The sequence below is a fragment of the Gymnoscopelus microlampas genome (genome assembly GCF_963454915.1).
Source record: "Gymnoscopelus microlampas genome assembly, chromosome: 11".
NCBI lineage: Eukaryota > Metazoa > Chordata > Actinopteri > Myctophiformes > Myctophidae > Gymnoscopelus > Gymnoscopelus microlampas.
The window spans coordinates 7,860,579-7,875,414 of record NC_139948.1 but is presented as its reverse complement, the minus strand read 5'-3'; the positions used below and the strand labels follow the sequence as shown (position 1 = coordinate 7,875,414).

Genomic DNA, 14,836 nt, shown 5'->3' with positions numbered 1-14,836 from the left:
GAGAGTTGACCCCAGGTTTTTAAACTCCTAGACCCTTCGCCACCTCTACTCCTGTCGTTGCATCCTCACCATTCCTCTGTCCTCCCTCTCGTACACACACACACACACACACACACACACACACACACACACACACTGACCAGTGACCAGTGCGTGCCTCCTTCCCAGAATCTCTTCAACCTGTCCCCTCCTCTCACTACACATCACAATGTCATTGGTGAACATCATAGTCCACGGTGCATCCTGCCAGACTTAACTCATCAACGTGTTGATTACCAATGCGAGCAAGAAAGGGCTCAAAGTGGATCCTTGATGTAAGCCCACCCGACCTTGAACCCGTCCGTCACTCCTACCGCACTCCTCACCGCTGTCACGCTGTCCTCATACATATCCTTTATGTCACTTCTGCCTTCCTCATGCAATCCCACACTTCCTCCCTCGACGCCCTATCTAATGCTTTGTCCAGGTCCACAAAGACACAGTGTAACTCCTTCTGCACCCCATTCGGATGCTATCAATGCATTGAATGGGACATTATCACTTTTTATCAGACCTATTGAATGGGCGAAGTAGGCGACATACTGATACCCGCGATTTATCAGACCATTCATTGGACGGAGATGACTTAAAAAGGTCTGATTCGGACCATGACGGAGGCACGAAGCAAGCGAGTTGCCGTCCCGAACGTTGCGACGTTCGCTTGAGCCTACTCAGCGCCGTTCGAGTTATAGTCACAGAATCGTAAATCATGTTGTGGGGACTGCCCTGCCTCCGAGTAGGTCAGTAGCTCCTGAGTACGCCCAATGAATGGTCTAATAAATCGCGGGTAGGTCAGTATGTCGCCTACTCGCCCATTCAATGGTCTGATAAAACGTTATAATCTCCCATTCATTGGATTGATAGCATTCGAAGCCGATGCCCTCTGACCTTATTACTTCAAGTTCTCCATCCACACACAGCACATCTTCAGCACTCTTCCTTGGCATGAACCCATCATTTGCTAATTGTCACCTCTCCTCTTAACCTACATAGGTTCCACAAAACGTTCCCTTAGTTTCATGGTGTGGCCCAACAGCTTTATACCGCTGTTACTAGAGCTCTGTACATCGCCTCCACTGTTCAGGCATCCTCTCACCTGCCAAGATTGTGTTGAACAATCTAGTGAGGAACCCCACTGCAGTCTCTCCCAAACACTGCCATGTCTCCTGTTGTCTGGAACAACTGCCTTCCCACCCGAGGTAGTTCGGGTGAATAATATGCTGGTTTAGTAACAAGTAATGCTCTCTAGTCCAGAGTACTCTTACTCTGGTCAACTCTGGAGCATACGCTCTAGAGTTGGCCCCCAGTCTTGATGAGGTCATCATCTTATTTAATCACTCTGATCTTCCTACTAGGACGTTCCCAGGTAACATCCTCAGAGGAACAGTAGCATAATCATAAATGAATGGAAAGAGTGTGTCCATGAAAGCGTGGTGTACTGTGTACGTGTGTGTGTGTGTTACCATCAGGATCAGATTAAGACAGTCTTCCTTCATTCCAGTCCAGTTGGACTTTGATACTCCGGGGTTTCTGTTTCATTGAGAGAACAGTGTATGACCATGGTGAGGAGAGTGCTCTGTGTTTACCTTCATGTCTTTAAGATGTAAACATATTATATTAAGGTAAATACAGAGCACTCAACTCACATCATCATGTGGTTGCTAAAGGGGAACAACAGTAATTTTTTTAATCCATTTGATGATGTGTTCTAGGACAGTCTACACAAACTAGTGTCTCCTAAAACAACACTTTTATCTGTGATGTCATATAATCGTGACGCCATCAACATGTCTAGATAATGATAATGTCATGCATTTTATCTGGTTCTCATGGTGTGTTGAAGCACAAGTCCTGTTGAGACTTGGGGTTTTGTGACAACTACACATTTCTAATGTAATATACAACTATGCAAAAGGTCATGAATTATCCTTTTGTTTTCTAGACAATTCTTTTTTACCACTTTTCTCCCCAATGTGGTCGTTATGCCAATTGATTCCTCCCCACACATCTGTGTTGTCACTGCTGTTGTATCCTACTGACTCACCTACCAGTGAGGAGCCCCCACCGAGAGAACTTCTACGTCCCCTCGTGGGAGGCGTCAAACTCGTATCAAACTCGTTTCGGGGTGAGGGCCACATTGTACGAAAGGTGACTTGATAAGGGCCACAACCAGTTGCGCGGACGCGCATGTGTCACTCAGTCACTCACTACTATAACTACAGTATATCACTTTAAACACACACACACACACACACACACACACACACACACACCAACAGTACCGCGTACCCATTGTACCCATTGTCAGAGTACTTTGTGCAATACGCATCATAGTACTTGGAGGCCAATACTATGACATCGTATGGATGACAGGGACCTCCGTATGTGGGCATATATGGACAAATAGGTCGGATCTGCAGTTCCGGTCAACTCCATCTCCATATAAGGGCAACCGGATCTCCATGGCTCAGCCATAACCATATAAGGAGTTCCCAAAGCAGCTACAGTATGCCCAAATATGGAGTGTGCTGTCTAACCTCAATGTGTCGTCATGGCATCAGGCACCAACAATCATCCGTGTATGGGCACAAAAGGGGGCGTGGCCATATAAGGGCATATAATGATGACATCAGGGATCTCCATATATGGGAATAAAAGGGAAATCTGTCTGTCTCTTTGCCTGTCTGTGTGTCTTAGGCAATCTCGCAAACCAAGAGACCCAGTAGGCCAAGTAAAGTAAATCCCTGATCTTCTTTGAAATCCTTTATTGAAATTGTTTACTCGCCGGCCGGCCGGCCGGCAGACCTCTGACGTCATTCTGACTCAGCCATGAACAAACCACGGTTACATCACTATGACAACATAAACATAAAGGACAGACAGATTCAGAGATGTCCTTATATGGGCATATCAGCATGCCCATGTATGGGCATATACTGATGGCATCTTGCATATCTATACATGGGCATAAAAGGGACAAGGACTGACAGATACAGATAACTTATATGGGTATAAAAGGGACACAGGTGTGAACCTTTGGTATATTTCAATTCCACAAATATCTTTGTATGTCCTCCACACTGACATCATCAGTATGACAGTCTTTGCATCTGTTCTTGCCCAAATACAGAGTTCTTCACTGATGTCATTCAATATGACATCATCACCATGTCACTGTGACAGTGCTTTTAAAAATTCTATAAAATCTGAAACAAGAACGCAACACAAACTGTGTTTATACATGCTGAAGGCAGTACTGGCCCAGACAACTTAAACTTGCTGGTGAATGTCAGTTGAGTGGGACTTTAAACTGACTGAACTTCAGGGATTGTTATTCTAAAGGACCACGGCTGATATTCTGTCTCAGAGACTATGGCTTCTTTAAAAAGAACACGGCAGTCCTTTTCCGAAGAGGATTTTTCCTGTCCTGTGTGTCGTGACATATTTAAACATCCTGTTCTCCTGTCATGCAGCCACAGCTTCTGTGAAGCCTGTCTGCAGGAATGGTGGGCACATAAGGAAATAAGGGAATGTCCAGTTTGTAAGGAAATATCTTGGGTGGATCCACACTGTAACCTGGCTCTGAAGAACCTGTGTGAGACCTTCCAGGAAAAACGTCAGAAAATGGATCCCGAAGAGGAAATCCAGGAATCACTGGAGATCTTAAAGAAGAAACGAAATGCCTTTAATTCGGTTAAAATAAACTTTGACCAAGCAGCAGAACACATTAAGGTCCAGACCCAAAACACAGAGAGGAAGATGAATGAACAATTTAAGAAGCTTCATCAGTTTCTACAAGAGGAAGAGGAGGCCCGGATCACTGCACTGAGGGAGGAAGAGCAGCAGAAGAGTCAGATGATGAAGGAGAAGATTGAGTATATGAACAGAGAGATATCAACCATTTCGACCACAATTAGAGCCATAGAAGATGGACTGAGAGCTGAACACGTCACATTCCTGCAGAACTACAAGCTGAAGTTGAAGGAGAAGATTGAGGAGAAGGAGAAGATTGAGTATCTGAACAGAGAAATATCAACCATTTCGACCACAATTAGAGCCATAGAAGATGAACTGAGAGCTGAACACATCGCATTCCTGCAGAACTACAAGCCTACAGTGGAAATCTTCCAGTTCACACTGCAGGATCCAAAGCTGGTCTCAGGAGCACTGATAGACGAGGCCAAACACCTGAAGAACCTGACCTTCAGAGTCTGGGACAAGATGAAGGACATTGTCTCCTACACTCCTGTCATTCTGGACCCCAACACTGCCCATCCATGTTTCATCCTGTCTGATGATCTGACCAGTGTGAGATGCGGAGATGAACAGCAGCTTCCTGACAACCCAGAGAGGTCTGACTCCTTTCCCCGTGTCCTGGGTTCTGAGGGCTTTAACTCTGGGACTCACAGTTGGGATGTTGAGGTTGGAGACAATCCATTTTGGAGACTAGGTGTGTTAGCAGAGTCTCATCAGAGGAAGGGACCCAGCAGGGGTCAACACTGGACAATAGAGTTATATAGAGATAAATACACAGCAAGGACCTCCTCACCAAGGTCAGTCACTGTTCTCTCAGTGAGGCAAAACCCCAAGACGATCAGAGTCCAACTGGACTGGAACAAAGGAAAGCTCTCCTTCTCTGATCCTGATACTAACACAGGCATACACACCTTCACACCCACTTTCACGGAAACACTCTTGCCATACATTGCCATACATACATACAGCACTGTTCCTACCCTGAAGATGTCACCATGGAAGATCAATGTAACTCTGGAACAACGTAGTTAGACCATAGACTGTAAAATAAACATGGACGAAGGGAGCCTCGTTGGTTTCCACAGACCCGTTTTGAAGCCACTTTTTCGGCGAATAAAATCCGCCCTCTTTGAACTTCCGACAAGAAACCGGAAACGACGACTGCTACTGGCCCCAACCGCAATGAGGGCGGGTCTTCACTCTATAGCAGGGTTTCCGCTAGGCATTTTTTGGGCCGGCCACCATGGCCGGCAGGATTATATTTTACCGGCCAAAGAATACATTTACCGGCCATATTATATTATAATTAACGTCACATGCGCGTTTGCACTGCATACATGCACCCAACTGATCATTACACCTTGTTACGTTAGAGCTGCGCTTCTTTTCCACTTCTGTTCCTGTTTTTATAGATAACTAAATTATATGATCTACTATATCATGCAGAGATGTCGCTTGCCAAAAATGAAATGAATAAAGTGGGCATGAGTGAACTGCTGCGCAACGAATACCGCCCGCTCGCCCCAAAACACAGTCGCCCCGGGGAAAATCTGGCTGTATTCGCCTGGTTTTCCTAAACATATCAGTAAACTATGCCTAAACCTAACCTTATTCCTAATCTTAACCTAGGGGTGTTCGATATTGTGATAACTATCGTCGCGACGATAGAATGTCCCCACGATATGCGTTTTCAGAGATATCGTACATACAGGGCCGTGTTTATGCACAGGCAATGTAGGCACATGCCTATGTCTTGTCGGGGGGGGGCCGAAAAATGCCCCCCCAAAAAAAAAAAAAAAAATTAAAAAGTTTTTTTTTTTTTTTTTTTTTTTAATTAAATAACATAAGCCTAACCTAACCCTAACCCTAACCCTAAAACCGAAATAAAGTAACAAAGAAACGCCCAAAAACGGCCACAATCCGCGGAATAACCGCAAAATTTCGCGCGCGTGCGCTGGGGGGGGGGGGCCCGAAAACTGTCCGTTGCCTAGTGCGCATTTTGACATTAACACGGCCCTGCGTACATATCGTCATACAGGGAGTCACTTAGAACGTGCACTCACTGTTTTATTAAAAATATATTTTTAAAATGTTTTCATAGGCAAAATACTTGTCTAAAAGGTCCAAAAAAAGTCCTCGCGGTCTTGTTTCCATTGAGATCCTGTGAGTGCACAGTCTATGATTTGCAGTTCTATTCCTTCATTTATACTTCTGTAGTACGACGGTTTCGTTCGCCAAAAAGAACAGATCTACAAGATAACAACGCGTCTCTCCCATGAGCATTACAGCTTGTAGATCTGTTCAGACACGCTCCCAAAGTCCCCGCCCCCTTTCTCCTTGCCAACAAGAGGAAACCCCGTGGACACAGCTGATCGCAGTTACCGCACTACAACAACAACAATGGACGACGAGTCAGAATCAGATGTGGAAGAATTAGTCCCCAAAAAGAAGTCCATGTCTGTGATATGGAACTATTTTGGATTTTACGCAACAGACAAGGACCAAACAAACGTCATTTGCAAAATGTGCAAAAAAGAAAATCTGAAAGCGACAGATGGCAACACTTCGGGCTTACGAGACCATCTCAAACGCAAACACCAGAAAGAGCATGCAGAGACTGTATCAATACAAGGTCCCCCACGTGTGAAAAAGAAAAATAAATCTACCGGTGCAGAGGCACCACATCCAAAACAAACCACCATAATAGAGGCATGTGATAAAGGGGTTTCTTATGAAAAGGAAAGCAAACGATGGAAAGACATAACTGAAGCGGTGGCGTTTTATGTGGCCAAGGATATGCATCCAATTAAGAGCGTGAAAAACAGGTTTCGTGAGGCTGATGAAAACCATTGATCCACGCTACGTGGTGCCCGGTCAAACATATTTTTCTAAAACGGCCATTCCAAAAATGTACACCGAATGCCGAGAGAAGGTACAACAGCTGGTTCAAAACGCCCAGTTTTTTGCTACAACCAGTGATTTATGGTCTAGCCGCACGTCAGAACCATATATGAGTCTCACCATTCATTTCATTCACAAGTGGAAGCTGCAAAGTGCATGTCTCCAAACGATGTACTTCCCAGTAGATCATACAGGGGACCTAATTGCAGCTGGCCTAAAAGACGTACTTGAAGGCTGGGGACTGAAAGAGGAGAACATGACCTGCATGACCACAGACAGTGGAGCAAACATGGTTAAGGCGTTGGATGTTAACAAGTGGACTCGCCTGCAGTGCTTTGGCCACAGACTTCACCTGGCCATCGGTGAGTGAAACAAGTAGATTTTTGCCACTGTCTGTCATTCAGATAAGGTCGGGAGTTAATTCATAATAATACTACAAACAAACAAATATACGTTTCTTCATTGTTTGTGTGTGTGTGTGTGTGTGTGTGTGTGTGTGTGTGTGTGTGTGTGTGTGTGTGTGTGTGTGTGTGTGTGTGTGTGTGTGTGTGTGTGTGTGTGTGTGTGTGTGTGTGTGTGTGTGTGAAAATGTGAATTAAAATGTATTGTTGTGATACTGTGATTAACCAATTAAAAATATTTAGTAGTGATAATAAATAGTTTAAAATTAAATTTACAAGCTGGGCCAAACTGTCCCTATGTTTTAGTGTTGTGCAAAATAGTTGGCATATGTTAAACCAGATTGATTAATACATCTTCATCTTCTATTCCTTAGAAAAAAGTGCCAAAGATGGTCGTGTTGATCGCACAGTGTCCATCTTGAAGAAAGGGGTTAGTGCATTCTCCTTCAGCTGGAAGAAAAAGAGGGAGTTGGCTTTTCTTCAACAGGAGTATAAGCTACCTACACACAAACTCAAGACCGACTCACCAACTCGATGGGGTTCCAAACTCGCCATGATTGAAGAGAGTACTAGAACAGGAAAGGGCCTTTTCTGAGATCCTTAAGGCAGACAAGAAGACAAAGTGTTTGGTCCCTGGATACAACGAAAAGGATGTGATGGAGTCTGTAGTGATGGCCCTGGGACCACTACGGGACTTCACAGATGCACTCTCAGGTGAGGACTTTGTGGGTTTATTTACATTGTTTTATTATTTACATTTTTTTAATTAGAAAAGTGGCAATACAATCAATACAACAACTCTATATACAAAACAAATACAAAAATAAATAACCTGCGTGCTATTTGTCCTCTTTTTTAGCGGTGCCAGCCGATCTACATTTGACTTTGTCTGTCCGTCCGTCCGTATGTTATGTCCCTCCGTATGTTTGAACACGGCAAAGAAGCAACACATGCGCCACTTCAACACACACACACACACACACACACACACACACACACACACACACACACACACACACACACACACACACACACACACAAGCCAATACTGCACACATGCGCACACACAAACACACGCACGCACATACACACACACACATACACACACACACACACACACACACACACACACACACACACACACACACACACACACACACACACTTGACGTCCGTATGTCCGTCCGTATGTTATGTCCGTCCGTTTGAGCACGGCATATGTTTGAACACGGCAAAGAAGCAACACATGCGCCACTTCAACACACACACACGCACGCACGCACGCACGCACGCACGCACGCACGCACGCACGCACGCACACACACACACACACAAGCCAATACTGCACACATGCGCACACATGAACACACGCACATACACACACACACACACACACACACACACACACTTGACGTCCGTATGTCCGTCCGTATGTTATGTCCGTCCGTTTGAGCACGGCATTTAAACAGCTATAACTCCAGTTCGCAGCATGCTACGGAGTACAAATTTTGTACATGGACTAAAACCACCAATAGGCACAAACTGAAATTAATTAAGCCCCGCCCCCTCTGTCTTCCTATTGGCTGGGCTTTAAACAGCCGTAAGTCCAGTTTGCCGCATGCCACCAAGTCCAAATTTGGTATGTGGACTTAGACCACCAATAGGGACGAACTGTAATTACTTAAGCCCCACCCCCTCTGTCTGCCCATTGGCTGGGCTTTAAACAGCCATTATTCCAGTTTGCAGCATGCTACCAAGTACAAATTTGGTAAGTGGACTCAGACCACCAATAGGGACGAACTGAAATCTGTTAAGCCCCGCCCCAAAGGCACCGCTTCCTTCACACAGGGTGTGTTTTTTTCTTTTCTTTTTAGGCGAGGACTATGTAAGTGTGTCTTATGTAAAGCCAGTGCTTCACGCGTTCAAAGAAGACCTCTTGAAACCGAATGATGACGACACAGACCTCTCAAGAGAAATGAAGACGACCATTCTCGACTACCTCACTGACAAATATAAGGATCCCAAAACTGATGAACTGCTGGATATGGCCTCACTTGTTGATCCAAGGTTCAAGACACAGTTCATTGACAGTGACAAGACAGAGAAGATACAAGCCAGAGCTGTGTCTGAGCTTGAGTCCTTGCTGACTGTCACTGTACAAGCAAAGCATCCCGCAGCATCAGCTCAGCCCAGTTCATCTACCTCCACATCACAGAGCCTGGCCCCTGAGGCAGAAGAAACGCAGGGGCAGGGCCCCCACCAAAAGAAAGCTAAGAAAACACTGGCCAGCTTTTTGAAGAACTCTGTTGCAACTGCAGTAGGTGCATCTTCTTCTCCATCCCTAAAAGAAGCAATAGAGGGAGAATTGAAGTCCTACCTGTCCATAGAAAATGCAGACAGTGAAATAGATCCTCTTGAATGGTGGGAAAAACACGAGGCAAACTTTCCAAGGGTGGCTAGTTTAGCTAGAAAGTATCTCTGCATTCCAGCATTCCAGGGTGTTCAGCACTGGTGGCAACATTGTCACATGTCAGAGGGCAACACTCAAGCCAGAGAAAGTCGATAAATTGATTTTCCTGGCAAATAATCTGTGACTGTGTTCTGTCATACAAAAAGAAAATTTAGAAAAAGTTAAAAAAAAAGTAAAAAATATATTTAAAAAAAAATAAAAAATGAAAGAGCTCAAGCTAGTTGAAGCTAAATACTAGCTAAATGAATTTTGCAGAGCACTGTGGGCCTTTAAAGAGGTGATAATGATGTCCAGATTGTTTGAGAATGCATCCATTTTTTGGTGAGGTCACTAAAAGGTTTTAACCTCAGCGCTTCCAAACAGGGAAGCAAAATTCTAACTGTGACTTAAAACAAAACAAAAAAATACTGTGGTGGTCATGTAAGGAGGTGTTTTGATAGAAATAGAAGCTTAATTTATGATTGACTAAAGGAAGTCTGTGCAGTGTGTCAATCAATCGTGCCTTGCCACGATTCTTTTTTTTTTTTTTCATGTTGTTTGCCTATTGCAACACAGTGGCCTACACCTCGCCACAAGCCTGTTCAATTCACTGAGGAGTGTGTGTGTGTGTGTGTGTGTGTGTGTGTGTGTGTGTGTGTGTGTGTGTGTGTGTGTGTGTGTGTGTGTGTGTGTGTGTGTGTGTGTGTGTGTGTGTGTGTGCGCGCGTGTGTCAGACAGTATTGCACTTTATTCTGTCTTGGTTTGTTCTGTTGGTTTGTTGTTTTATCAATAAGTTTTATATTGTTTTTCCCTTTTGAAACAGATGTTCATGCTGAAGTCTTTGATTGCACTAAGTTCAATTCTAAAGTTTACATTTTAATTGTTTTTTAATATGTCGTACTCCTATGTTGTACTTAGTTATGTTTTTGTGCCTTGAATAATTTGCACTTGGTTGTGTTGTTTACATTTGTAGGCCTACGTCTACCTACTTGAACACTGAGGAATTGTTAATTCAGAGATTCATTTCATTGCATTGCAGAATTAATTAAAACCAGCTTGAAATGGTATTTTTGTCTGTTATCCCGTTTCTTTTAGTTTTTGTTACCTTGTAGGTGGTCGTACTGTTAAGTAACTTGAAAAATTACCATAATAACCAACATGAAAAATAATGGTGATAGTTATCGTCTATCGTGATATTTCTTGAAAAATATCGTGATAGTTTTTTTTTCAATATCGAACACCCCTATCTTAACCTCAGTAAAACTATACCTAATCCAAAACCTATTTCTACCCTTATCCTCAGTGAAACAAATACAAGAACACAAGAACCGCTGGTCCGCCTGAAAAATGGCGCCGAGGGTGTTTTGGGGCGAGCTGCGGCAGAGCCTTTCCATGCGCGACACCCTCGCCCAACTTTCACCACTTTATCCATTGCAGACAGACAGTCACTATGCTTGCATAATATCCACGACCCACAAGTGTTCGGGTCCCTTTATCGACAACTGGGTCCGGTTTGGTTCAGATTCTATCACCTCGGAAAATCCCGGTTCTGTTTATCAACACGGGTGCAGTACGTTAGTCCGACAGCGCATTCCTCCGACAGCGCAGCGCTCCGACGTTTCCAATACTAAACCCGAACCAAACCCGCACCCTAACCCTAACCGCACGCGGATGCCACATAGTCGGAGAAAAGGTCTGTCGGATTAACGCATGCCTCCCTATCAACACACGTGAGCGAACCACGCTGGCTGATTAGGAGGAGACACAGCAGGTCTATCAGCTGTGTTGTGGCGTATCAAAGATAGCAGACATGCAAGCTCACAACGCGGCGCGTTGCAACGTGCTGTGAGCTTGTATCTCTGATGTTTTCAATGCGCGACACCGTCGTACAACGAATAGGCGAATCTACAACTGCAGCGCGCAGCAGCAGCAGAGCATGCTGTTGGGAATTAAACCACACAGTCAGATCATGATAAAAACTTTAAATGATTATGATTTGTTAATGGTTGTTTGTAGCCAACTACTTTAATACTTTCCTTTTCCTTTAATTACTTAATAATAGGCTTAAATGATAAAATAGCCTAATAACACCATTTAATAAGCCTAATAACACCACGGTGGCCGGTGCTGGAGGATCGGAGTCCAACTGGACTATGGAACGAAGGAGCGCAGTTATTCTCTGATCCTGACTTTTCAGGATTCAAATCCAAAAGCATCAAAAGTAGCAGATCGGCAAGCTCGAAACGCCTCGCTTCGAGCTTTTTTTTTATGCCTTTTGTGTGACGCTGTAGTATGATCAAGTAGGGCGTTCATTTACCAAAAAACTGAAAAGTTAAATTAAGAAGAAAAGAGGTTTCTGCCCGACAACAACGATATATAGCCTAAGTCTAAAATGACACGGACGCCTTCCCGGTATTAATGTGTTAATTTATAATGGCGGTACTGTCCCCATTATAGAAGATCAGGACCTCATCATGTTGTTGTTAAAGGGGAACAGCACTACATTTTAGAATCCATCATATATGATGATGTGTTCTAGGACAGTCTACATCCCCTTTGTTGTCGCCAAGTCACCGTTATGCCCATATATAGACATTATGGAGATCTGGTTGTCCCGATTGGGCCCATAATTATTTGCCCATATATGGGCATATATACTGATAAAATATCTTCATGACATCTGTGATCTCCACGGGGCAAGGACAGACTGATATATGGGCATAAAAGGGACACAGACAGGCGTACGGGTACAACAAGTACTCTGACAAAGGGTATACGGGTATCACATTAGATGCCGCATGAATTCCCAACTTGCATTGGTGTAATCATTTTAAAATGTTTTCACTAATGTTCAAATCTTGGGAAAATAGCAGATCTACAAGCCCACATTTACAGTTAATATTTTCCAAGGAGAGTTGGGTATTTCCTTGCGACTGTATATCAATTGCTAAACAAAACGTTCAAAAAACACTTGTCTAAATGCATTATTTACTGATAGTGATTGATGGTGAGAGTTATGGCGCTGCTATTGAGCACGTTGGCCCTCTGTTCCACTAAATGGAACAGGGCTCTCATTAGCATCATTGGTAAAACGTGTGAAGGAAGTAACATTACACTAACTATTTCATGCCAAAATGGCTGACGTGAAAAGGGTCTTATCTGAAACATCTCAATTTCAGTGGCGTGGTGCCACCCGATTACACACATTTTGGATTCGGAAATACGAATCCGAGAGCGCTTCGGGTGAAAGCTGAAAAACCTGGTTTTCTCGTCATCTGAACATTTGTGACAACAATGACGGTCGGATGAAGTCACTGCAAAACGCGATGGCTGTGGCTTCTCCCTGAGGACTAGAGCAGTTCACACGCATCTAATCATGTTTTCACATGGGACGAATTAACGTACATTTGAATGCATTTCAAAAGACGAATAATTATGGAAAATGACGTCCGTAAATTGACTGAAAGCGGAGCAGATTCTCAGCATATTTACGAATGCACCCAAATATTGCATTTGTATGGCACCACTCTGTTATGTTTCCATTGGTAGGTTCATTCATCTTTTAAATGAAATGTTAAACACAGGAATGTAAGAGAACCGCAATCGCAACATCGGTAATTAAAGTCTGGACACGCCAACCAACCGCTCATGTCCTCACATCCTCCCCTTCCTCGTCTCTCGTGACTTGTCTCTTGGCCTCGTTCCCGCGCGCCGCTGACAAACAGCAGAAAGCCTGTTGAATATTCTGTCAGAGTTTTCATCGGAGTGTCGATGAATGATTGATGACCGTTATTACCCATGAGTCCCGGCCTGACGCGAGCAGCCACTAAGGAACGCTCACATCCACGGGGTTGCTTAAAAAGAACGCACGCCTTTGCCCCCCCCCCCCCCCCCGATCAGCTCCGTAGACATTCATCACCGAAATACTTATTATTCAGCCGTCATGTCGCTTAGTACTCAGGCCCCCTGTTGCTTTGCATAATATATTTCAGGTGAACACACACCGAATGCTGTCATAGGTGTTAAAGGGGAATACCACTCATTTTCAACATTGAACTATGTCTTTGATACACCCCTCTATGTTGCCTAGAACTGGATAATTGATTGAGGTCATGTGATCAGTGACATACGCAAAGTGTACTTTTGCCTGAGGGGGCGGAGCCAAAAGTACACCTTGCATAATGTCACTGATCACATGACCTTAATCAATTATCCAGTTCTTGGCAACATATAAGGGTTTTTTTCTTATTTCCACACAACAGCTCTAAGGTGTATTAAAGTCATTGTTCAATGTTGAAAATGAGTGGTATACCCCTTTAATGAAACTCTGAGAGCGTGCAAGTGTAACCAAATGGACCCGTACGGGTCCATTTGGTTACATTTGCACGCTCGCAGAGTTACAAATGGAAAAATTAACACTGATAATTCCACTGGCGTACAGGAAGAAATCAATTATGTTCATTGTGTTTGTTTTCCAGCAGGGGGAAACAGAGCCCGTTTTGGTCCCAGAGCAGATGGTAGCGACCAATTATTGTCAGTTAATTTCCGACGTAAGTTCAACATTAGTTAATGTACGATCATTTACCCTGGCGACAAACTAATGATCGGTTTAGCTCATGCATTGTTCGAGCCTTTGTCGAAATTAAATCATGTTAACTGCAACACGATGTTGCATCACTTACAGCTCCTTTCATTTGTTTACCCTTGAAACAATAGGCTCTATGCACAGCAGCCATATTGGGAATGAATTGGGCCCCTGCTTTACTTCCTTTACAGGTATTACCAATAATACTAATTAAGGCTCTGTTCCATTTAGTGTGGCATAGTGGTTGTCTTATTTTCAAGGACCCCCATAACTCTGAGAGTGTACAAATGGAACCAAATGGACCCATGTGTACACTCTCAGAGTTAGACACCCACCATACCATAAGGGGCCATTTGGGAACAAAAATGGAGTGTTTCTAGTGAGCCAACATGCACAATATCAGCACCCTGACCAGAATGGAACAGAGCCTTAATTAGTATCATTGGTAACACCTGTGAAGGAAGTAAGAAGAGGCCCAATTTCTTTCCAATATATGGCTGCTATGCATAGAGCGTATTTAACGCAAGGACACGATTTGTTAATCGACTCGCAATTTGTTCATTTAAATGCATGGATGGGATAACTCACTTCAACTAGGCATTACTTCTAATCCATGACTTGTTAATGTATTTGTTGAATCATTAATTTGTTTTGACTACAACATAATGTGAATTCAGTTACTCTTGTTGGAATGAAAGAAACAACT

General features: G+C 43.7%; 2 protein-coding genes across 2 annotated transcripts; both read left to right on the top strand.

Moving 5' to 3' along the window:
* Positions 1–3,411: 3,411 nt before the first annotated feature.
* On the top strand, positions 3,412–4,827 carry LOC311054537 (nuclear factor 7, ovary-like; the record flags this gene model as incomplete). Its single annotated transcript, XM_084070549.1, has 2 exons — positions 3,412–3,914; positions 4,095–4,827. The coding sequence occupies 2 exons, from the start codon at positions 3,412–3,414 to the stop codon at positions 4,825–4,827; spliced, it is 1,236 nt and encodes a 411-aa protein (XP_083926675.1).
* Positions 4,828–7,721: 2,894 nt separating this feature from the next.
* LOC311055619 (E3 SUMO-protein ligase ZBED1-like) lies at positions 7,722–9,756 on the top strand. The gene is made up of 2 exons (XM_084071867.1): positions 7,722–7,811; positions 8,971–9,756. The coding sequence occupies exons 1-2, from the start codon at positions 7,754–7,756 to the stop codon at positions 9,660–9,662; spliced, it is 750 nt and encodes a 249-aa protein (XP_083927993.1). The 5' UTR covers positions 7,722–7,753; the 3' UTR covers positions 9,663–9,756.
* Positions 9,757–14,836: the final 5,080 nt, after the last annotated feature.

Bases quoted from the DNA above. Each gene is read 5' to 3' on its own strand.
- LOC311055619 (XM_084071867.1), top strand. From the start codon at position 7,754: ATGGAGTCTGTAGTGATGGCCCTGGGACCACTACGGGACTTCACAGAT. The intron at 7,812-8,970 runs GTGAGGACTTTG...TTTTCTTTTTAG, and splicing joins CTTCACAGATGCACTCTCAG to GCGAGGACTATGTAAGTGTG.